This window comes from Microtus pennsylvanicus, chromosome 2, assembly GCF_037038515.1.
Source record: "Microtus pennsylvanicus isolate mMicPen1 chromosome 2, mMicPen1.hap1, whole genome shotgun sequence".
NCBI classification, from domain to species: domain Eukaryota; kingdom Metazoa; phylum Chordata; class Mammalia; order Rodentia; family Cricetidae; genus Microtus; species Microtus pennsylvanicus.
In genome coordinates, this window is record NC_134580.1 from 32,078,140 (window position 1) to 32,102,449 (window position 24,310).

Sequence of the window (24,310 nt, forward strand, 5' to 3'; positions counted from 1 at the left end):
CTAGTATCTCCTGCTAGAGGTCTTGACCGTGGTGGTCTTCCGCAGGATGGAGGTGCCCCCGGAGACCTGCCCGCCCTTGGCAGTGCCGTAGTTCACGTTAGCACTGAAGCCGCCCTTGCTGGCCCCGCCAGCCCCGCCTAGAGAGAGGCCGCTCCCGAAGCCTGCCGCGCCACCTCCGACCACCGAGGTAGAGTTGCCGGTCACGGCTGTAAGGCAAAAGCTCTGCCTTAGTAGAACTGTCGAGCCAGGAAGGGGCAGGGGGAGCCCAGAAACTCCCAAAGAACGGGAGCAGTGTAACGCGGCAACACCGCTAAAAGTTCGCACTGACTCAAGAAAGACCCCTTAGGACCTGGACCAGAGGCATGGGTCAGGAGGGGCGGGGAGGGGCGGGGAAGATGGCAGATACTTACAGATACTGACAGCACTGGGACACTCTCCAGACATCCTAGGGGAAACAAAAGCCCAAAGTGGTCAGAGGTCTTGAAACCCATGTTTAAACCTTCCCTCAGCTCTTGCCTCTGCGTGCAACCAGCTCTGTGTCAGGGCCTGGGGACAAGACCAGGAGATGTGAGTAGCAGGAATATGCAACAATCCAGGACTCAAGGCCTCCCAGCAGAGCCTAAAGGCCTTTCTGCAGGAGGCTCTGAAGCCTCCCCTCAGCCCCTGACAGTACCCTGCATCTAAGGACAGAAGAGCCTTTTGTCTTTCCAAGGAAGAGTTGAGCCTGACCTGGCAGAGCAAACCTTGTTACTGGGCCGGCACACCCCAAAGGATATGGATGCTCAATGATTCAGAAAGTGAACAGCAGAAAAGGGGGAACTGAGGAGTCACCCTAGAGCAGCACCCACAGACACCAGGTCTCCCCACCGCTGCACAGAGGGGCAGAGGGGCTGCCACCTGCTCTCCTCGCTCTCCAGCAGCTTGCGGTAGGTGGCGATCTCCACATCCAGGGCCAACTTGACGTTCATGAGAGACTGGTAGTCACGCAGCAGCCGGGCCAGGTCCTCCTTGGCCTGGTGCAGAGCTGTGTCTAGATCTCCAAGCTTCTTCTTAGCGTCCTTGAGCGCCATCTCCCCACGCTGCTCTGCTTCTGCGATGGCTGTCTGCAGCTGCTGGCACTGCCCACAGGAAAAATGGTACTGGGAATACCTTCCAGGGGGTGCCATTCATCCCTTTTCTCTCAAGCCAGGAGGCCCACACCCTACCCAACCAACTTGGGAGAAACAGAAGGAAACATTGTAACTGAAAAGGAAACAATAGAAGAACAGAGGAAATGACAATTCCTCCTGCAGATCCTCCTTGGCTTTGGAAGAAGTAAAATGAACAACAAAACCATCCAAGTGACTTGTTCTATCTATAGAACCATAACTACATAGAGTCCCCATCAAAGAGCTCTCTACCCTGCCCCAGACATCCTGGAAATGGGATAGACCCACACGCTCCAGCACTTCTGCACTCTGTGACCTTCAGGAAGTCCCCTCGCCTTCTGAACCCCAGTCACTTGTCCAGCTCCGTCCCAGAAGAAGCAGGCTGATCCTGATGGGTCAGACTTTGAGTTTTCCAGGCTGACTCGGTACCCACCTGCTTCTTGGTTGCGTCCACTTCACCTTGCAGTCTCTGGATAGTGCGGGTGAGTTCTGCGATCTCATTTTTGGTGTCTCGAAGGCTGTCCCCATGCTTCCCAGCTGTCACCTGCAGCTCCTCGTACTGGAAGGCAAAAAGGTGTCAATAACTATCAAGAGCCCTGCCCTGCTGGGTAACTGTTGGCCTCAGAGACCACCCTCTGCTGAAAGTCCCAAACTTTCAAGGGCCCAGTGGGCCAGACTTCTTTAGGGGAGGACATCCAACCATCACCTGTACAGCCAAGCTAGCCCTCTGCTCACCTTGGTCTGGTACCAGGACTCAGCCTCAGCCCGGCTCCTCTGGGCAATCAGCTCGTACTGGGCTTTGACCTCAGCAATGATGCTGTCCAGGTCCAGGCTGCGGTTGTTGTCCATAGACAGCACCACGTTGGTGTCAGACACATGGGTCTGCACTTGGCTCAGCTCCTGAAGAAACAAGTCGGCTGCCACCAGAGTCCTGCTCCAAGCCTTGGACAGAAGCCAGGGATGGAGAGCAGGATTCTTGCATGGTCTCAGAGGGACAGAACACTAGAGGACACTCTAGACTCTACCACTGAAAAAAGAGCATCCTTCTCCTGGATGGCATAGGCATTCATCCCCACTGTTGATCCACAGGCCTCCTGCTGAGAGAGCTTGGGGATGAAGGGAGTGTCCCCTCCAGCCCTGTGCCTCCCTGGCTCTATGCTAGCCCATTTACTGGTTTCTGTGCAGGCTACTTCTGTGCCCCCAGGGCAGGCAGCTTGCTCAGAGCCACCTGCTCCACCATCCATGTGACCCTGACGATAAGGGAGGAGAGAGGCTTGGAAGTAAAGATCCCCTCCCAGAGTACCAGGAACACAGGGAAAGAGGGTGGCACTGAAACCAGCACTTCGGACAGTTACTGCCCTAGGCTATGATGTTCTCAGGATGTCCTTGCATTTCTAGGGTCACGGCCTTTTTAAAAGATGCCTTAATGTCTGTGATCTGTTCACTGTGTCACAACTTCATTAGTTCCCAGAGAACTCTGCCTCTGTGGCCCCTTGGCTCCCTGGAGTCAGCTTGGCTACCAGACTACACTCAACTATGGCTGAAAAACCCTTTGCACTCCAGTCCTCCTCATAGACCCCCTGCTGAGCACGGAGGGCCCCCCCCCCCCAGCCCTCACAGCACTCAGGAGTCCCTGGCCAAAGGAGTTCTGTGATTTGAAACCAGCCTAGGCTACCTAGTAAGCTTCCAAGCAGCCATGGGTACAGTATGAGTCTGTGTCTTGAAAAAAAAAGAAAAGGCCTTCCATAGTCTCACTGCCTCTCTGGCGTCTCTCACGCACAACCCAGGGGACTGTGGCAGACAGAGAGAGTGGTAGCAACACTCTTCCCTTCCTGAGCAGCCGGTGTGGTCAGTCACCAGCTTGGCCACACAGCATCAGAATGAATTAGAATTCAGGACAGTTTTTTTTCCAGTTCCTCAGAGAGATGACTTCAAAACGCAGTACGGAAAGCTTTTGTTAGCCCCTGGGGAGCCTGACTTCAGAACCTGAGATGACTCAGGCCAAGAAAAGAGCTAAGGGAGAGAGAGAGATGGAGGCCAAAACTACATCTAACTGACAGCTTGGGTTGTTGGCTGTGCTCTAAGCACAAGGGTGGAGAGAAGTAGGTTGCTGAAATTGTGGGAAAGAGAAGTGGCAGAATCTGGGGGGAAAGCTACTCCCGGCCTGCTGAGTGTCAGAGAACCTGGTGATCTTTGTGTGTCTTTATAACATACGGTGGCCGTGAGGTTTCAGATCAGACACAGCCATGGTGGGTGCTCAGGAAGTCCACTCATCTGCTCGGATTCCTCTGTAAAGGCCTGAAGGCCTCCCCTTGTACCGGCTGACTTCTCACAGCCCTGTGTGCCTGTTGTACTCTGGGACCCATAACCAGCATCACCTCTCAGCTCCAGCCCCCCAAACCCCACCCTCGGGCCACCACAGAGCAGCATGTGGCCTGAGTAGAGTCAACCTGGAATTTGCAAAGCAACAAGACAGAAACTGAAACTCCCCACAACAAAGCAGCCTCAGTGGTCCGCTGGCAACAGGACAGAGACCCCCACCCAATAGTGGCCTCAGTGGTCTGCTGGTGTCATGACATACCATGGAGAGAAAGGTCCAGGTGTTTAGTGAAGCCCAACTAGGCAAAATGAACAGGAAGGGTCTCTAGGCAAGGAAAGCGTGCGTCTCCTCAGACGTCAGAGACTAAGGTGGAGGACAGTGGAGGTGTCCAGGCAAGGAGACAGAGAGGCAGAAGGGGGGTCACTACGGAGAGCTGCATCCTTAGATGTCCCCCAAGCTAAAGAGGGGACTCAAAAGTTGTCTTTATGCCAGTGAGACTTTCAATGAGAACCAGCTTGCCCTCCAGGTTTCCCTTAGATTCGACATGGCCAAAACCAGAGCATGGGATTGACTCCTGAGTGCCAGGTTGACCACCATGACTGGCAAAAGAACCGTTGGTCTGGTCCTCCTCTTGCTGTAAAGGAAGCCCTGGATGAAGAGGCTCTTTGACAGGAAGTGATCCCCTAGCACGGTCCATAGCTACCTTCCCCGTCTATATCTTCACTTAATTCTCCCACCTACGCGACGTCCAACTTGCCAACTTCCTGCCACCCTAGACACTGTGCCCTTTGATGCCAAGGCTCTGCCCAGCTGAGCCCTTCTTATGCCTGCTTCTGAAGTCCAGCTCTTCCTAGGATTCATTGCAGGTGTCATCTCCTCAGAGGGCCTCCCTTCCTGCCCTCCAGAAGAGCCCCCACCACAGCCTTCCTGTGTGCCTTGACATCTTGAGCCTGTCCCAACAGGATTTTCCTCATTTAAGAATCCGGCCCCAAGGGCAGGAACTTTGTCTTACTTGTTATGTGGGAGGAACCCCATAAATGCTTCTTAAGTGAGCAAGGCAAAGTTAAGAGAAAAGGATACTGGGTGAGCCAGCCTTGTGCTTTGGATAGGGCGAAGACAAACCTGTATCACTGAAAACAGACAATTGAGCCTAAGAGTGGATAGGGAAGCCCTAACTCCTGAGCGACCACCAGCGAATCCCAGCAGAGACAAAGAAAACTCACAGAATCCTTATGGTGAGCTCCACCTGGCTCAACAGATGGAAGCGAGCAGAAGAGCCCGGCAGGGCAGGGAATACAAGAAAAAGGAAATGACACCATGCTAATGCCTTCAGAAGACTCTAAAGACTCAACTGCTGTGTCATCTGCCTCGGTCCCATCACAGAGAGCAGGCTTCCTACTGGAAATAGAAACCCAAGATAGAGTTGGGACATGTAAAAGAGGCCTTGACAGAGGCAACCTCACAGTCTGTGGGGGGCGAGGAGCAGATCCTAGGAGGCCATGGAGAAGGCCAAGGAAATGAACACGGAGCCATCCCATAAAAACAATGATGAGAGAACAGAACCCAATCACAAATGCCCTGCTCCTCAGAGGGAAGAGGACAGGATGCAAATTAAGGAATTATAGACATGGGAGGAGGCCCGGAGCCACCAAGAATTGCCTGAGGAAACATGAAACAAAGTAGGTTTCACTTCACACATCAGTGTATTACTGGAGACAGTGGACACTGTCTGATCACCCTTCCAGAAATCCCAAAAATAAGACAACAGAGACTGGGGACAGCACTCAGGCAGTCCATGTTTGTTATGCAAACATGAGTTCAGATCCAAGCAACTATGTAAAACGCTTGGCATCTTGGTGTGTGCCTTGTAACACCATTGGGGAAAAGGGAAACAGATGGATTCCCAAGACTCATTGGCCAACCAGTGAAGTACAGGCTCAGTGAGAGATCTTATCTCAAAAGACTGGTAGGGCGTGCTGAAAGAAGATGCCCACAGTCGACTCTCGAATTTTGTTTAAAATTTCAGTAAACACGAGGTGTGGTGGATCATGCCTATAATCTCAGGAGGTGTGGGGCAAGCTGAGGCAGGAGGATTGCTGTGAGTTTCAGACCAGGATGGTACAGCACTTGCCTAGCCCTGTTCCATTCCCAGCAGCGCACGCGTGCGCGAGCACACACACACACTTTGATCAGCTGCCTGACTATTGGAGAAAAGTAGGTGCATATCACTCTTGGAAACATCCATGTGAGAATCTCCAGAAACTGTCTAGACAGCCCGAGTGATGATGTGGCATCTGAAACAGCACAGAGGCTAAAGGACGCTGGGTGCTTGACTAGATGTCTGTGTGCCTTCTCGTCCGTCTGTCTCCTGAGAAACCTGCTTCCTGTCTTCTATTCCTCAGGTTTCTTCATTGTCACAAGATTCAAGCCACCTTGTTTGGTTTTGTTTGGTTTTGGTTTTGTGAGACAGGATTTGTCTGTGTAGCCCTGGCTGTCCAGGAACTTGCTCTGTAGACCAGGCTGGCCTCAAACTAAGAGATCCGCCTGCCTCTGCCTCCCGAGTTCTGGGATTAAAGGTGTGCGTCATCACCACTGGCCCTAGTCACCTGTTAACAGAGCCCTCAATGGGGCAGCACCTGACCTCATAGGCAGAGAGCACCCTGCCACCATGACGCCTGTCCAGACGGCACAGGAGGGGACTTTACCCTAGATGGAAGGTTAGCTGTGTGGTCCCTACCGATGCTAGGAATATCTGCTTCTCTAATGAATTCCCACTAAGCCCAACCCTCTGGTCCCAGTCTCCAAGGCTCCCTGTCTCCTGGGTCTGGTCCTGGATTCACTTAATTACCTACTACCCTACCTCACCAACCCTAGCACAGTCTTGTTTGGCCATCCCTGCTGTTCCAACACCTGCCCCATTACAAACTGATCTGGCCAAGGGCACTGCCTCTGACTAGTTCCGTGGCCAAGGATGAGCTACTGTGTACCACAGTACCATTGGTTCTCAAATGGGCACAACAATAGCACTTACGTTACAGAGCTATTGAAACAATTATGCGTAAAGGTGGCCTGGAGCTTAACCCTGTTGAAACATCTACTGTAGAGGTATAATATTCATTAAAGGGGTGGTTCCCAACTTTTGTTTTCTTCATTGAGACAGTATCTTTCTCTGTTACCCTGGCTGCCCTATAACGTCTACATAGACCAGGATGACCTCAAATTCACACCATCTGCCTCTGCCTCCAAATGCTAGGATTAAAGGCTTGTGCCACTAAGCCCTGCCCCATCCTGTAGGCTCCAAACTTTTACCAATTTAGTTACACTGGTGAGTTCACACCACCATGGGGACTCTCCAATAATACACAAATGTATATAAATCATGCCTGTCCATTCATCTTCTCACCATCTCAAAGAGATGCTGCAGGAAGTCAATCTCCTGGGTCAGGGTGTCCACTTTGCCATGCAGGTCCATTCTGCCCATATATGCAGCATCTACATCCTGAGGAGAGGTAGAGAGCAAGCAGACAGCTCAAACCGGACTCTAATTCTCTGCAGATCCACCTCGACCCCTCGCAGCCAAAGGACTACCTCCCCCGGCTTAGCCACCCCACACACCTTCTTGAGCAACACAAATTCGTTCTCCAAGGCAGTGCGCTTGTTGATTTCATCCTCGTACCTGTAACACAGGGAAGGCTCAGACCAGCTCAGTCCAGTTCTGTCTTTTAGGCTCACTTGACTCCCACCACCCAGAAACATCTTTGAGGGACAGTTCTTTAATGTGGTCAGACAGTGAAGACACTGGGGTGATGTCTTTGTTTAAACACTTCCTTCCCCCATTTGAAGAAAGGGATGCCGAACTTGCACAATATTATAGCACTGTGGGACTGCCATCCCTTTGGACCTGAGCCCTTGGAGGTTCTACCAAATGGAACAGCTGTGCCAACCATGGTTAACCTCTGTCTCCACTTTCAACAACATGCTTTCATTTGAAACAATCGATCCCGCCCTGCCACTTCTGCTGAGACTAAGGATTAGAAATTGCCAATGTAAAGTTTAGGAAAATATTTTTTTTGTTGTTTTGTTTGTTTGTTGTTTTTGAGACAGTGTTTCTCTGTGTAGCTCTGGCTGTCCTGGAACTTGCTCTATAGACAAGACTGACCTTGAACTCAGAGATCAGTCTGCTTCTACCTGAGAAAAGTTATTTTAAAATACACGTTAGTGTAATAAATATATGTATTGCCAACCATGTTGAAGAAAGGTCATTTGGATCTCAATTCAAACCCTCGTTTTTCTAAATCTATATTTATAGAGCAGTTGAAAAATCCAGACTAGGTATTCCATGGGGCTGAGGGATTAGTACTCTGAACATTTTAGATATGATTGCGGCGTTGTGTCTCAGTTTTGTTAGGTATGGTTAAGCAAATGAGCTATATAAAGATTTATATTTGAATTAAGATTATGAGGGTATAAAAAATTTGTGACACAAGCATAGGAACATCTGATGTTGATTTCTCAAGAAGGGAGTTTGGAATTCCACCAAACGTGAGAAAGAACACGGTGCTCCAGTGACTTTCCTCAGTCGCTAGAGAATAGTCAAGGTATGTCCCCGCACCTCAGATGTTTTTCTGAAAAGAATAGCATTGTTGCACTTTCTATAACCTCGAGCATACTGGGCTGGGAAGAGCCTTTTCTGTCAAACTGTAAACTCATAATTGTTATGTCTGTAGTAATAAAAACGAGGCTTGCGCTTGACGGCCCCAGGACCCTGGCTTCCCGTGTCGGTTCTTGGCTTTACTCAGGAGAGGTGGTTTGGCCAAACTCTCACATACGCCTAGTAAACATATTTGTGAATAAAGTTCCAAGAGCACTAGACTTGTTTTGGAGACAAAATGGGAGGAGGTAGGAAAAGAGAGACAAAATGAGATTGGCTAAGCTGAGTGTGGGTAACAAGAGTATGGGATTCAGGACACTATTCTCCCTACCTTATGAAAAAGACTTTTTAAAACTGTGAGACTAAGCGAGGTGACTCACACATGTAATCCCTGAGACTGAGGCAGGAGAATCACCAAGAGTTCAAAGTTAGCCTGGGTGAGGCCCTGTCTCGAAAAAACAAAAATAATAGTAGTAGTAGCAATAACAAAATAAATGGATGAAAAAGATCATAAACAAACAAGGCAATGCCCAGGCCCCCACCGGGGTAGCTCTCCCTGGATGGGCTGGGTCGGTGACATCTTTTCCACATTGTTATGTGTGTCCCGCAGGGAGCCTGTATGTTCTCACTTGTTCTTGAAGTCCTCCAGATTGTCTTGCACGTTCCTCAGCTCCATATCCAGCCTCCCACGCTCGCTCTGCTTGGCATCCAGCTGCCTTCTCAGGTTGCTCAGGTAAGTCTCAAAGAGAGGCTCCAGGTTCCTGGTGACCCCTGTATTCTGACTCTGCTCCTGCAGCAGGGCCCACTTGGTCTCCAGCACCTTGTTCTGCTGCTCCAGGAAGCGCACCTGGCCAGGGAAAGGAAGATAGGAGGTCAGCACCCGGGAAGCAGCGTCCAGCGCACCAGGGGCCAGCAGTATTACCCACTTCTCACGGGGAGAATGACAATCTGAGCAGATGGAAAGGAAAGAGTTAAAAAACACAGGCCCCCTGTGCTCATGTTCCGTGTGCTAGTCACCTGAGCCTTGGTTCTCTGTGTCACTTTCCCACTTGTCCTGAGTAAAACTGGATGACGTCAGTGTTTATGAGACTGAACCCACATCAAAGTGGACTGTTAAAATCATCAGAGAGATAGATGGGACTGGAGAGATGGTTCAGCAGTTAAGAGCACTGGCTGATCTTCTAGAGGACCCAAATTCACCCACACGGAGGCTCACAAAAGAACCAAAAGTCACCAGGGGAGAGGGTGAGGAGTGGGCGTCCCTTGCCTCACCTTCTGTTATGCAGGTCCTACCTTCACAGCAACCCAAGCCGAGTCACATGACTGGGAGCCCTGTAGCAGGTGCACTTTGGGGCTCTGCAGCCTACTTCAGTCACACCTCTGTTTGCAAGCACCTGTGTGGTCCTCTCAGCCTCAGTTTACATATGGTAAAAATGTAAAGAATCACCTACCCTGACTCCGCATGGGAAGGGGACAGGGCCCTTCTGTGTTAAAAGTTCAAATCATGGAGCCAATGAGCCTCATACCTTCACCATGACCCCAGTGCCTAGGCTCAGAGCCAGGGAACACAGTGCTGACAGAGTAAAGCAAGAAATGCTAGACAGTAACACCAGAGTGGTCCCAGAGTGTCACAGTCAAACTGTGGCAGCCACCCTCCTCCCTGTGCAGCCCAAACAGAGCTTCTTGGCTGGAACAGGGAACCAGAAGAGGAGAAGCAATGAAGGGTTCATCCTGTCCCCCATGTTCTGGGTGTAACCAACCCCAAGACTTTGCCAGCTGGAGAGGACAGACAGGATCCCAAGGCCGTAATTCATAGGATTCCTAAGCTGTGCATGGTTGCCCACAGCTATAAAATGACACGAGTCTTTAAAGGCCACCTCCCTAGCAGGAACACTGAGGACCACACGTGTTCGAATTATAAGGTCAGGCTGCTGCTTATCCAATACAGTCAGGTGGGCTGGACCCATCATTGCCCAAGGCACTCACAGCAGAAACCCCAGCCTTCAGGATTCAACCCCAAACCCAGGTAGGCAGAAACCAGTCACCCGCACCCTGCCTGCCTGCCACACAGATGACATTCCCTTTGCCTTGACCACCCTCCACTGGAGATTCAGCTTCCACCAGCCCCTACACACACACAGTTTGCCCCACCCACCTTGTCAATGAAGGAGGCAAACTTGTTGTTGAGGGTCTTGATCTGCTCGCGCTCCTGCGTGCGCACCCGCTGGATCTCGGGGTCTATCTCCACATTGAGAGGTGTCAGCAGACTCTGGTTGACGGTGACTTCCTGGATCCCCCCAGGAGGACAGACTGGCCCAAATGTCTGCCGTCCAGTCCCTAGGCCCACATAAGCCCCACTGCCAAATCCTCCTAGCGCCCGGCCAGAAGAGGCCCCACCAGCCACACTGACAGAGATGCCCTTGCCTCCCAAATTATAGAGGCTCCGGCTGCCAAAGCCTCCAGAGCCGGGGCAAGAGCGAACCCCACCGCCGCTGCCACTACTCCTGGACATGGTGACTGAGCTGTAGCTGGTTCGCATGCGACTCCCGCCCCCTCCGCTGGCTGAGTTAGAGCTGAAGCCTCCTTTTGTGGAGTAAGTCTGGCGGGACACAGAGGACCGCATGTCTGACAGCAAGTGGGGAAGCTGGGAACAGGAGGGAACAGACAAGCAAGCGAGCGCAGTGAGCTGATGAGCTCCCAAGGGCCTTTTTATCTTTTCCCAGCTGGGTTGGCCCTGGGTTCTACACATTCCTGCTGTGATTACCACAGGTGAGAGGGAGGGGCCTTGTGGGCCTGGAGGGGAGCCCCTTTCACTGATGAATGGGAGGGCCTCGCCCAGCCATCCCTGGGACTGGAGAGCTGCACCTAAGCAGAGACTATTTGGGGCGGGAAGAATAGCCCCCACCTCTAGCCCCCGCAGGTTCTCCTCACTTGGAACAGGATGATAGGGCTCCCACGGCTACCCTCACCACCCAGTGACTGACTTGGTCTCCTCCTACCCGGCCTGCTGTCAATGGGGCTCTGTTTTGTGAGGTTTGTCCCAGGGCCCTGTGGTAAGCCAAGGCCCTCAGGGCCCAGGGCTGTGCAGGTGGCAAGGGAAGGTGCGTTGGGCAATGGGCTGTAGACAGAGTGCCCAGGCCTGCTCCAGTCCCACCCTCCCAGCCCACGGCCTCCTGTCTCTTGGCAGGTCCAGCGTGGGGGGCACAGGTGACAGTGTAGGGGTGGGGCAGCTGCTCTTCTCTCTATACTGGCAGGTGTCTGCTGGGTTGAAGCCCTGTGTGTGGCAAGGAGGATTCAAGGACAAAAGGAGATCCCGGCCAGGCCATTGGTCTATCTGGGCACACACTGTGGGTTGACAGGCTTTGCTGGGCTCAAACCAGGCATGGTGGTGTGCACCTATAATCCCAGCACTGCAGCGGCAAAGATGAGTATCAGAAGTCCAAGGCCAGTCTGGGTTCCATGAGACCCCATCTCAAAACCAAAAAATAAAATAAAATAAAATAAAAAAGGAGAAAGTAAAGAAAGGCCTGGTCTCCTCAGGAAGAATGTTGGGGCTTAGGACAAACTCTGCTATCTTTCCAGAAATGAAAGTGGGCAGGGAACTTGATCACCCCTAAGCTCTTCCTTGGTGGAGCCTTCTGGAACAACTGAAGCCCCAAAGGGCTCATGCTGTACCCCATCATCCTTCTCTTTCCCTCCACCAGTAGTCCTCACGCGCAGTTCAGGGAGCAGGGACATACACCGTCACTTCACATCATTTCCCAGTCTCTTCCCAGTCAGGTTTCTAGAGACTTCAGGCACAGGCTTCCAGGCTGGGAGCCCCGCCCTCCTCACCTCTTCCATCATTCGGTGCAAGGACCCAGAAAGGACAGAGCCTGGCTTAATGCAAGGATGGGCAGCGTTTACTGTGCCAGGCTAGCGCTGGGATGCTCAGTCAGTTTGGGCTTAACAGAGACATGCAGGACCTCAGTGGGGATGGGGACCGCTGGGCTCCAAAGAAGGCTGTGGGATCTTTCATCAGGGCCCCTGGGAAGTTCAAGCAGCTCCCACTTACTTAAAGCACTGAACCCAGCTTCTGCCAGGGGTGAAGAGCCACAGAACTAGCCTCTTAATGCCACCAAGAAGACAGCCTTCTCTGCTTGAAGTTAGAACACCAGGCATCTGGGAAAGCTCAACGCTCAACCTCTCTGCCTCGAAGCACAGCCCACCATAGAAATCCTTGGAGAAACGGCTGCCCTAGACTGAGCCGTCATCTTCCAGCAACCACCTCTCATCTCCTTTCCCAGGCTGAGAGCGTTTTCTCAGGCTCCCTTATCTCTGCCGGGCAGCGTAGGAGTGGAGATAGCTGTGAGTGGAGCCTAGCCTCCAGGCTGCTGTTGTGGTCCCCTAGGCAGGAAGATGTTGTCAGTCAGTGCTGTGAGTCACACTGTGTGGCTGGACTGGTGGGAGTGGGAGTCAGTTTGTAAATATGAACGTACCCCACCCCGAAGGCGAGCATTCAGGCATGCGATTCCCTTACATATTTACAGAGCACACTCTTTGTGCCAGCTCTGGCACGGGGAGCTAATGAACTAGTGGCGGATGCCTATGCAGCCAAGGCCCACTCTTGGGAGATAAAGTTGTTGCTCACAGACAGCCTCCCCTTCCTAGCCAGACAGATCACTACCGGCCCAGGCAGGGTCGTGTGAGGCTACTTTGACTCTTCAGCCCTTATTCCTGGCTCTACTGCTGCTCTACTATGGGATTTAAACACCAAACTCAAACCTTCTTTGGAAGTCTTGTTCAGAGCACATGCACACACAGCCTGATTTTATGTAGCCCAAGCTTTTTTTAATCTCTGTGTATAGCCAAAAATGACATTCAACTCCTGATCCTCCTACTTCTACCTCTCAAACACTGAAGTGACAAGCATGTGCCACCACACCTGGCTTTTGCAGTCTTTTAAGAGAAAAATCCCACCCAGGTGGTAGTGAAACACACCTCTTATCCGAGCACGCAGAGGCAGGAAGATCTCTGTGAGTTAGAGAGCAGCCTGTCTACAAAGCAAGTTCCAGGACAGTCAGGGCTGTTACACAGAGAAACCCTGTCTTGAAAAAAAAAATTTTTAAAAGAGGAAACCCCAAACCTTTAAAAGTGGTGGAGCTTATATGAATAACTGTAAATGGAACAGAAATAAAGAATAAAAAGATTCATGAATCAAGCAACCAAGCCTCCAAAGGGCTCCTGCTAATACCAGGATCACACAGCAGCTCAGAGGATCAGTATAGAGGTGATTTAACAGCTTCTATTATTAATTAATTGGCTGGTTCTATTATTAATTAACAACCAAGGTTCAGTCCATTGGCAGTAAGTGCCTGAACTTGATCCAAATGTTTGGCCTCCCATAAATATTATAGATGAAGTCCAGGGGGGAAGGGTTTCCAGAGGAAGAGAGAACTACAGCCTAGTGCTGCTTTTACTGCTTACTACCAAGGGCCGCCCACTCTGGAGACTCTCATCCACCTGATTTCTCACCAGCTAGCAGGAGACAAGAGTTGAATGCTCTGCCACCAAAACCATGGGTCAGAATAGCGACAATGGCAATTTGCATCCCTAATACCAAACAGCTCGGATATGAACAACATGAAAGACACAGGGCAAGACGCCTCCCAAGGGAAGTGGGACTTTCCAGTCTCGTAAGAGTCAGTAGTTTCAACAACACGTACTGAGTGCTCACTGTATGGCCCAATGCAGCCTGAGAACCTTCCGTACAGTAATGGCAGCCCTTTACCTGGCTCTGCTCCCTAGTCTCTGTCCTTGGGGCCACACCCACCTTTCCCACACTTGGGCACTGCTCTCTCGTCCCCTTCTGCCAACCAGGTTGACCTAAGAAGAGATCAGAGGGAGAAAATGTTTATTCTTGCTAGCTCCCATCATCTTGAGTCATACTTCTCCCAAGGGTCCCTGTTAGACTCAGGAATCTCATTCAGTATAGAAAAAAGGGAAATAGATAGGATAGGATTACGGTATCTACTTGTAAACTATTTTAGCAACTATTAGTTCTAGATAATATACATTGGTATAGATTTTGTATACTGATACATATGTAAAATTATGTTTGTATTCCTGACTAAGATAATTTGTATATTGATACAAATTCAAAATTACTTGTCATATATGTTACTATTTCTGTTTATATTGTTTTTGTATATTTGATACAAATGGTTAATTATTTTTGTTATACTATATGTATGTTTCTACTTCTATTTAAGATATTTTGTATATTGATACAAATTAAGGACATTTTTGTCATACTGCACTATACATTTCTACCTCTAAATAAGATATTTTTATATATTGTTACAATTTTGAGATTATTGTCCTTATTGTGTACATGTTTGAAGATTGTTTATTTTTATAATATGAAGCTTCAGTCTTTAAGCTATATAAGTTACTAAGAATTACAGGTTAATAGTTACCCATGTTTGTCATACTTATACTTATGTTAGGTTCTCTAGATGCATAGAGACATAGATAGGTAATCTTCAAACACTTCAAAGACCTACAAAATATAACATTTAAATGTTTTAATAATTTAGAATTCTGTTGACATGGAGACACTGCTGCTACTGGCAGCACCGATCTACTCCCAAGAGACTGATGGGCACTGAAGACACTCCATATGGAGCTTGTTTTCTTCTCGGCAAAACTGGCCTATTGGGCAAAGAACTGCCCTTGCCTTGACTGCTCACAGTAAACATGCTGTCCAAACTAGACAAGCAGGATACAAGAAAACACAACTTCTGAACCTTGCCAAGACAAGTTAGGACAGTCTTTCAAATTTCCTGCTTCTGAAAATGGTCTGTCAGATATTCTAGGCCTACTTGCAAAGTTGGCTATCCCAAATTGCACAAAGATTTGGGTGACTGTCCAGGCAGCCAGCTGTTTCTGTCATTTCTTGCATCTTTTGGAGGTCACTTGCTTATACTTCCTGCTTAGTCAGGTAATAGTATTTTCCTTCCCAGGTCTTTGATGGGGTTGAAGATTAGATAGTTACAGTTACAACCCTCTCATATCTTAGCTAAGGCATATTAGGTACAAGATAGATTCCAAGATAGGACAGCTATTGGGGTAATCTCTGTGATTTGCCTATGACCTGACCAGTTAGTATGTGTTTCTTTCTTGATGTTCTTTTTGGTTGTAGTTTCCTTTTTCTTTATGTTATTACCTTTTCTTTCTTCTACACAATACTTGATAGTTGTTCTTATTGTAAATGGTTTTACATTAGAATTAAAACTTTCATATTTAGGATAAAGGACAAGTGTTGTGGGATTTCAATCCATTTAGTCAATGACTTTTGGGGCAGCAAGCCTAGAGCATGGTCTTGTATAACACAAAAAATAAAAACCAAAGACAGATATTGGAGCTCAATCTGAAGATCAGAAAAGAAAAGCAGCCAAGGCACGAGAGAGCTCTTACCTCTATGAAATCTTCAGACTGAAAGAACAATTTCCTGACTCATCCCAGCTTATATTCCTCTCTAGTGTTGGGATTAAAGGCATGCACCACCACCATCTGGCCTCTATGACTAACTAGTATGGCTGCTGGGATTAAAGGTGTGTGCTACCATTGTCTGGACTGTATGGCTGACTAGTGTGGCTGTTTTGCATTCTGGTATTCAGGCAAGGAAATATCATTACATTTCCCCTTTTTGTCTAAAATAAAAAGAAGGCTATAACTAATACAAGAAAAACTATACATAACAAGTACGATAACTATGTACAATATATACAAGCCATAGATATGTCGACAATGTCTAGTCCATTTACATTTGACAAATTCAGAGAAAATACTCCATATCTATCCTATCTTGTTGAGTGCAAAGTCTTGTACCTAATTTACTTTCTATCATAACTTGCTTTCTGTGTCTGGTAAAAAAAAAAAAAAAGGAAAACTATAACTATCTAGTCTCCAACTCCCTCAGAGACCCAAGAAGGAAATAATTAACTGAGTAAGCAGGAAGTGCAGGCAAGCAACTTCCAAAAAATGTTAGAAATGACAGAAACAGCTGGCTGCCTGGATAGTCACCCAAAGTTCCTCTGCAATGTTGGAACATCCATCTTTGGCCTTCAGGCCAAGCATATTCAACAGACTTTTCTGTGAAGCAGGATATTCTAAAGGCCTATGTCTCCTTGTCTTGACAGTGTTTGGCAGTCACTTTCTTTTGTGTCCTATTTGTCCAATTAGGAGAGTATACTGTCAGCAGTCGAGGCAAGGGCATTTTCTTGCCTAGTGGCTTACTTTTGAAACAAACAAAGTAAACTACATGTGGAGTTTCTTTGATGCCCATTATCTTCTCTGAAGTAGATTGGTGCTGCCAGGAGCAGACATGTCTCCTTGTCATAATAAAGAATCTATGTTATTAAAACGTCTTACATTCCAAAATCTATAGATCTCTGAAGTGTTTGAAGATGACTTGTTTATCTAAAATATAAGTTTGTTTGATCTTGAAAACATACCTAATGTGACTACAAGTTCAATTATAATAGGTGATTAACTACTGAACTGTATTTCCTTATTATCCTAAACAGTTGATAATAATAATTACCAAGGACTAGAAATTTGTATTACATTGTTAAATGAGTTGTATAGGTACAATACCTTGAACAAGAGTAGAAATGTATGTACAGTGTGTTCTAAAAAAATTAATATCAAATTTGTATCACTATACAAAATTTGTATATAATATACAAAAATCCAATGTAAAACATTTAAAATAGTAATTGCTTTTTAAAAGAAGATTCAACAATCTACCTTTTTATCTTATTATATCTATATTCTCCCATTTTTCTTTCCAGAGTAGACTCACTAATCTACCCTTTTACCCTGTCAGATCTATATTCACCATTTTTCTTTTTAAAACTAGAACTCTATATCTAATCTCCTTTGTTCAACTTTCCTTCTGACCATAACCAATAACAACTTGTAACCAATCCCTCTAAACAATGACAAACATCCATAACCAACTAGATAGCCAAAAATCACCCACCCTAACTTTTGGGAATATGGGCATTGCATTCTTAAGTTTACTTCCTGCTGTCTGGGTGAGATCCTGAAAAGAAAAATTTGGGTTACTTGTCAAGTCCTGGGAGAGGTAGCTATATCATTTGTTGTATAGTCTCTGTGTAATGTGAAAGTACAGTGCTTGAATCCTGGCTAGAATAGTCTGTTAGGCTGGATCATCTCAACTAGCTACCTCAAAATTGTTCTGAGCAGTTTGTAGTCCAAAGTCTATCGTTGGTGTTTGTCAGCTTAGTGGTGTTATCATAGTCCTGGAGGAATTATCATTGGGGGACCACATCCTCCTTATGGAGACTTCAAAGGTCACTGTTAGGTGTACTCATGGTTCACTGCAGAAAACTAGAGAATCAAAACCAAAATCATGCACAGAAATGTAGATGAAATATTTTTCTAGAATTAGTTAGTACTCTATATGACCATTAATATCATGACAAAAAGTTTAATATGCATGTATTAATCTTAAAAATCATACACCTTAAAAATTGTTAAAGAGTCAGTATAAAATCAAAGGATTGTGAGATGAGTGGCAATGAAGTAGTCCTTAAATATTGTTTTTCTTCTGTCCCATATCAGGAGGCTGTATTCACATGAGAAAGAGATTTGGATTTCACTTTGATAAGCGTGCTTGAATTTAGAGGAGAGAGCCACACTCCAACTTCAAGGCCAGGTTTAATCTTTAATTGGACTGGGACTACAAAAAAAATGCATTATATGTCTGTAGAGAATAGCAGAAACAAACATTTGGGAAGATTTATGAAATTTTATCTCATTGGAAATGTGATATACCAACAGACCAATTTAGTCTTTTTCTTGAGACATTTTTTCTGGATGATTTGTCCCTTTCCTTCAGATGTCTCATTTGTCCAGTGGTCTTCAGATTCCTTAGCTTCATACCTTTATTTTCCTGAAAAGACAGAAACAAAAACCTTCCCCAACCCTAATTTTGGGGAGTTTTTCTTTTGACAAGTTATAGCTGATCAAATGAAAAGAATTTATCAGTTGTATAGGTTTGTTTATATTAAACAACCATGTTGTTTGATGAACTATCATCTCTTCTAATTAACAACAGGAGTCTCTTGTTCAAATTGAATCTTTATCAAATTTTATGGTATCCATATCTTTTCTTCTCCTGTGGAAACAGAAACAAAATCCCTTCCCCAATGTATCACATGTCCTGGTTTCCATTAGGAGGTCAGTACATCTTTAAAGTATATAGGCTGACTTAATTCTGTAGGGTTTTTTTCTACTATCCAATGTCTGTCTGCATCTGCCATTCCTTTCTTATTAGCATTCAGAAAATTTAAAGTTAATAGAGCATTATGCAATATATTTCTGGGTTATTTTTCATTCACTTCTGTTTATTTAACATATCCTTTATAGTTTGATTTGTTCTTTCTATAACTGCCTGATGTATAGGATTGTGTGGCATACTTGTAATATGCTTTATATGATGATAAGCAAAAAATTATTTCATTTTGTTCGAGACATATGCTGGTGAATTGTCTGTCTTTATTTGTACAGGAATACACATAATGGTCATAACTTCTAGCAAATGTATGATTATTGTATCAGCCTTTTCTGCATTCAAAGCAGTTGCCCATTGAAAACCTGAACAGGTATCAATGGTGTGGTGTACATATTTTACTTTTCCAAATTCTACAAAATGGAACACATCCATCTGCCAGATTTCATTCCATGGAGGACCCTTTGGGTTACGTCCTGCAGTTATTGGTGTTTGGTTGTATAAAGAACAAGTAGGACATTTCCTTATAATTCCCTCCTTGTTGTCATGTTATATTAAAGTGCTTTTTTAAACATCTGCTATTGAGATGATGTTTTTTATGAAATCCTGAGGCCTTCAGCAAATTTCCAATCAATAATTGATTGATTTCTACATTACTTTATGCTAAATAACCGGAAGACCCATATGGGATTGGATGTTATGTTATGTATATGGGATAATTCCTATTCCTGATCAATTTTGTAACTGAATAAATAATAAAGTCAATTCTGTATCACCTAGTATAAATTCAGTGGTTTCAATATGCAGAGAAACTCTTTCTGTACATTGAAAATTGGTAGCTATATTGAGAGGTTCTTTAAAATCCTTTAGTACCATAAGGATAGCATATAATTCTGACTTTTGGACAGAACATAAGGGCTTTGATCCACTTTACTTAAATTTACTTAGATTTGTAACCTGCCTTTCATGATTTATTTGCATCAGTATAGAATGTTAGGGGCTCCAGTTATTGGTGTGTCCTGTACAATGCAAGGAAGAATCCAGTTAGTTCTCTTTATAAGTTGAATTCTCTTGCTTTGGGGATAGTTCTTGTGCATCTCTCCCAAAAATATTACTATACTCTTTGCCTGGGTTCACTTTTTCCCATAATTTGTCAGTTTCATCATTATTAAAGGGTACTATAAATTTCTGCTGGGTCTATTTCTGCTAATTAATGAAGTCTCAATTTTCTTTTAGAATTAACTCAGAGACCTTTTCCTCCTAAGTTTTTAATTTTTTACTCAGTTTATGTGGTATAATGATCCATTCTAAGATACTATATTCCCTCTGCATTAAAATTCCTATAGGGTAATATTGGAAGGGTAATATGACCAGAATGCAGTTAAGATTCAGATCTAAAAAGACCTCAAAATAAAGCCAGTCACACTGAACCTTATAGAAGAGAAAGTGGGAAGTACATTTTTTTAATGCATTGGCACAGAAGACCACTTCCTAAATATAATCCTAGTAGCACAGACACCCAGAGAAACAATTAATAAAGGGGACTGCCTGAAACTGAAAAGCTTCTGTAAAGCAAAGGACACGGTCAACAAGACAAAATGATAGCCTACAGAATGGGAAAAGATCTTCACCAACCCCACATCAGACAGAGGTCTGATCTCCAAAATATATAAAGAACTTAAGAAATTGGTCATCAAAAGAACAAATAATCCATTTAAAAAATGGAGTACAGACCTAAACAGAAAACTCTCAATAGAGGAATCTAAAATGGATGAAAGACACTTAAGAAAATGCTCAACATCCTAGCCATCAGAGAAATGCAAATCAAAACAACTCTGAGATTCCATCTTACACCTGTAAGAATGGCCAAGATCAAAGACACTGATGACAACTTATGCTGGACAGGTTGTGGGGTAAAGGAAACACTCCTGTATTGCTTGTGGTAGTGCAAGCTGGTGCAGGACCTTTGGATGTCAGTGTGGCAATTTCTCAGAAAATTAGGAAACAACCTTTCTCAAGACCCAGTAATACCACTTTTGGGTATAGATCCAAAGGATACTCAATCATGCCACAAGGACATGTGCTCAACTATGTTCATAACAGTATTGTTTGTCATAACCAGAACCTGGAAACAACCTAAATGCCCCTTGACTAAAGAATGGATAAGGAAAATGTGATACATTTACACAATGAAATACTACACGGCAGAAAAAAATGACATCTTGAATTTTGCAGGCAAATGGATTGATCTAGAAAACATCATATTGAGTAAGTAACCCAGACCCAGAAAGACAATTATCACATGTACTCACTCATAAGTGGTTTTTAAACATAAAGCAAAGAAAGCCAGCCTACAAATCACAATCCCAGAGAACCTAGACAACAATGAGGACCCTAAGAAAGACATATATAGATCTAATCTACATGGGAAGTAGACAAATACAAGATTTCCTGAGTAAATTAGGAGCATTGGGACCTTGGGAGAGGGTTGAAGGGGAGGGAGAGGCAAAGGGGGAGTAGAGAAAAATGTAGAACTCAATAAAAATCAATAAAAAAATCCAGAAGCAAAAAAAAAATCAGATCCACATAATTCACATGTGCCTTCTATAATTTCTCTTCAATCAAAGCCAATACTCTCTCAGCTTTAGTTGATAATTCCCTGGAACTATTTAAGCCCTTGTCACCATCTAACATTTTGTTTAAATTAATCAGGTCATCTAGTTTTATCCCAAGAGTGCGCCATAGATGGTAAATGTCTCCTAACAATCTTTGGAAGTCATTAAGAGTCTACAGTATATCTCTCCTAATTTGCACCTTTTGGGTTCTAATTTTTTATAAACCTGTTTTGTAGTCTAAATAATAAAATATCCTCTTTGTATTTTTTTAGGAGCAACAACTCATAATCCCCAATAAGGCAAAATTTTCTTTACTTCTTCAGACATTCTTTCTAAAGTATCTACATTTGAATCAGATAGCAAAATATCATCCATGTAATAGTAAACTATAGATTCAGGAAATTGCTTACATATCATTTCCAATGGCTGACTTAAAAAAATATTGGCACAGGATGGGGCTATTTAGCATTCTCTGTGCGAAAATCTTCCATTGATACCTTTTAGCAGGCTGAGAATTATTATAAGTAGGCACTCTGACGGCAAATTTTTCTCTGTCTTTTCTTGTAAAGGTATAGTGAAGAAACAATCTTTTAAATCAATAACTACAAGAATCCATCCTTCAAGCAATAGAAAAGGCAAAGGAATGTCAGACTGTAGAGCCATTGGCAGAATCACCTTATTAACAGTTCTTAGAGCTTTACCATTCTCCAATTACAGATTTAACAACATAGACAGGAGAATTCCAAGGGCCGGTTGATCCTTCAATATGCTGAGCTTCTAGTTGCTCCTGTGCCAGCTGTTCTAAAACCCGCAGTTTCTCTATTTTTAAAGGCCATTTTTAATCCATACAGGTTTTTCTGTCAACAATTTTAAAGAAAGGGATGTTGGTGCCTTTGAAATATCAGCAGCTGTTGTGCCCTGTTCTTGTATAACCTGAATGGTCAGTGATAGTTCTTTATAATATCTTGTAATATTTTTCCAAGAATTATACATTAATCTATGGCTTGTTTCTATGACTGGGGACTGTTAATCTGAGTATTCCATTGCTGTAACAAATCATGTCCCCACAAATTCATTGCTGTGTTAGTCACATATGGTTTTAATATTCCTCTCTGTCCTTTTAGCCCTGTACTTTCGACCCATCTCACACTCTGCTTTATCTGAGATAAAGTTCTGATCCCTAAAAACTGAACATCCTGAAGAAGCCAATTTGGATACCAAGATTCTGATAAAATTATTGTTGCATTGCACCTGTGTCTACCAGACCTTTAATGACAACATCACTTATTCTTATTTTTAATTTTGATTTTTGTTCATTTATAGAAGTTTGCCAAAATACTCGCTTTATGGTCTCTTTTGAACTTTTTGTCCTCTCTTCTATAGCTGTTCAGTCATCCAGAGCAGTATGGTTTCTTACAATAAGCATTAAGCTCTTTAATTGCTCTAGGAAGTTTCCTCTATGACGACAGGAAACAACTGAACCAGATTTAGCATAGGGGCCTAAGAGAGGCCCCTCATAGCATTTCCCGGTGGCAAAGGATTATCTTGAATATTCTTCATTGGCCTGCAAAATCCAGAAGGGAGGGGCATTCTGAATGGATTATTCTTAGAAAAAAAACATTGTTTCTAGGAACACTCTATCTGTAATCCCTTTTAAGGTGACCTTGTTTGCCACAATTATAACATTTGACATTTTGATTTTTCCTCAAACCTCTGGCAACCACTTCTCTTATCCACGTATCATCATGGCCATGAGATTCAATATTAATTGTATCTCTGATCCATTCCTCCAAAGGTGCTGACCTTGCCTTTAATGGCCTAATTATCTATCCTTTTGCAAAGAGAATTGACATTTTCAAAAGCCAGAGATTCAGTTATTATTTGTCTAACTTCTATATTTAGTATCATTCTATTTACTGCTGAAGTCGATCTTTGTAAGAAATCTGTAAATGCTGCCTTTGGACCCTGTATAACTTTAGTAAATGACTCAATTTTCTTTCCTGTTTTGTCAATTCTGTCCTAAGCATTCAAAGCTGCTGTGTGACATAAATCCATGGTATGGTCACCATATACAGCTTGCCTTTCTCTAGTAGCATAATCTCCTTCTCCAAGAATTTGATCTTGGGAGATTTCCCTACCTCTAGCTTTACTCCATTGTTCTTAGCCCCTTCTCTGAACCAGGTATTCCATTGTAATTGTGTACCAGGCTCTAAAACACCTTTAACCAATTCTATCCAGTTGTTAGGGATCATTCTATTATAAACTGACCACAAGTTTAGCATTTGCTTCACAAAAGGAGAATGCATGTCATATGAGACCATTGCTTCCTTGAATCTCCTTAAATCTAACCCGGGAGTTAGTTAATTGGCACAGGAGTCCAGTTAGCTGTAACAAAGCCTCCATCATTTGTCAGTTCCTGTAAGGTTACTGGATATATTAAGGTTGTTTGTTTGAAAACCTTAGGCTGATAATTAAAGGACATTGAGCCTATAATTCGTGATCCTAGAGAAGCTAAATAAGAAGGTGAACCCAAAGAAAAACATATAGTCATCCTCCTAAATATTAACCTTCATCAGGCGATGAAAGGAGACAGAGACAGAGGCCACATTGGAGCACCGGACTGAAATCTCAGGGTCCAGATCAGGAGCAGAAGGAGAGAGAGCACGAGCAAGGAACTCAGGACCGCGAGGGGTGCACCCACACACTGAGACAATGGGAATGTTCTATCGGGAACCCACTAAGGCCAGCTGGCCTGGGTCTGAAAAAGCATGGGATAAAACCGGACTTGCTGAACATAGCAGACAATGAGGACTGCTGAGAAGTCAAGAACAATGGCACTGGGTTTTGATCCTACTGCATGTACTGGCTTTGTGGGAGCCTAGGCTGTTTGGATGCTCACCTTACTAGACCTGGAAGGAGGTGGGAGGTCCTTGGACTTCCCACAGGGCAGGGAACCCTGATTGCTCTTCGGGCTGATGAGGGAGGGGGAGTTGATTGGGGGAGGGGGGAATGGGAGGCAGGGGTGGGGAGGAGGCAGAAATCTTTAATTAATTAATTAATTAATTAATACAAGATACTAGAACTGATAAGAAAAAAGAAAACCTTAGGCTATTCCTCTCTATTCTATAATGCAACACTGAAACTGGTTCTCCATTAAATTCCTCTGTCTGGATTTGAATAACTCTGTGATCTGTTTTAGAAGGTTTTTCTAGGACCTATATCTTAGCACTCAGATTCATCAAATTTTTTAGTGATAAGACAAAAATGTTAAAG

General features: G+C 44.8%; 1 protein-coding gene across 1 annotated transcript; it reads right to left on the reverse strand.

Moving 5' to 3' along the window:
• Nucleotides 1-10,742, reverse strand: Krt79 (keratin 79). The gene is made up of 9 exons (XM_075963586.1): nucleotides 10,275-10,742; nucleotides 8,749-8,966; nucleotides 7,084-7,144; nucleotides 6,872-6,967; nucleotides 1,884-2,048; nucleotides 1,582-1,707; nucleotides 898-1,118; nucleotides 411-445; nucleotides 1-206 (listed from the first exon to the last, which is right to left on the reverse strand). The coding sequence occupies exons 1-9, from the start codon at nucleotides 10,740-10,742 to the stop codon at nucleotides 1-3; spliced, it is 1,596 nt and encodes a 531-aa protein (XP_075819701.1).
• Between the last annotated feature and the right edge of the window lie 13,568 nt (nucleotides 10,743-24,310).

Excerpts from the sequence above, each read along its gene's own strand:
- Krt79 (XM_075963586.1), bottom strand. The coding sequence starts at position 10,742 with ATGCGGTCCTCTGTGTCCCGCCAGACTTACTCCACAAAAGGAGGCTTC. Across the intron at positions 8,967-10,274 it reads TTGCCTCCTTCATTGACAAG|GTGCGCTTCCTGGAGCAGCA; the intron begins GTGGGTGGGGCA and ends TTCCCTGGCCAG. Across the intron at positions 1,119-1,581 it reads TGGACGCAACCAAGAAGCAG|TGCCAGCAGCTGCAGACAGC; the intron begins GTGGGTACCGAG and ends TCCTGTGGGCAG.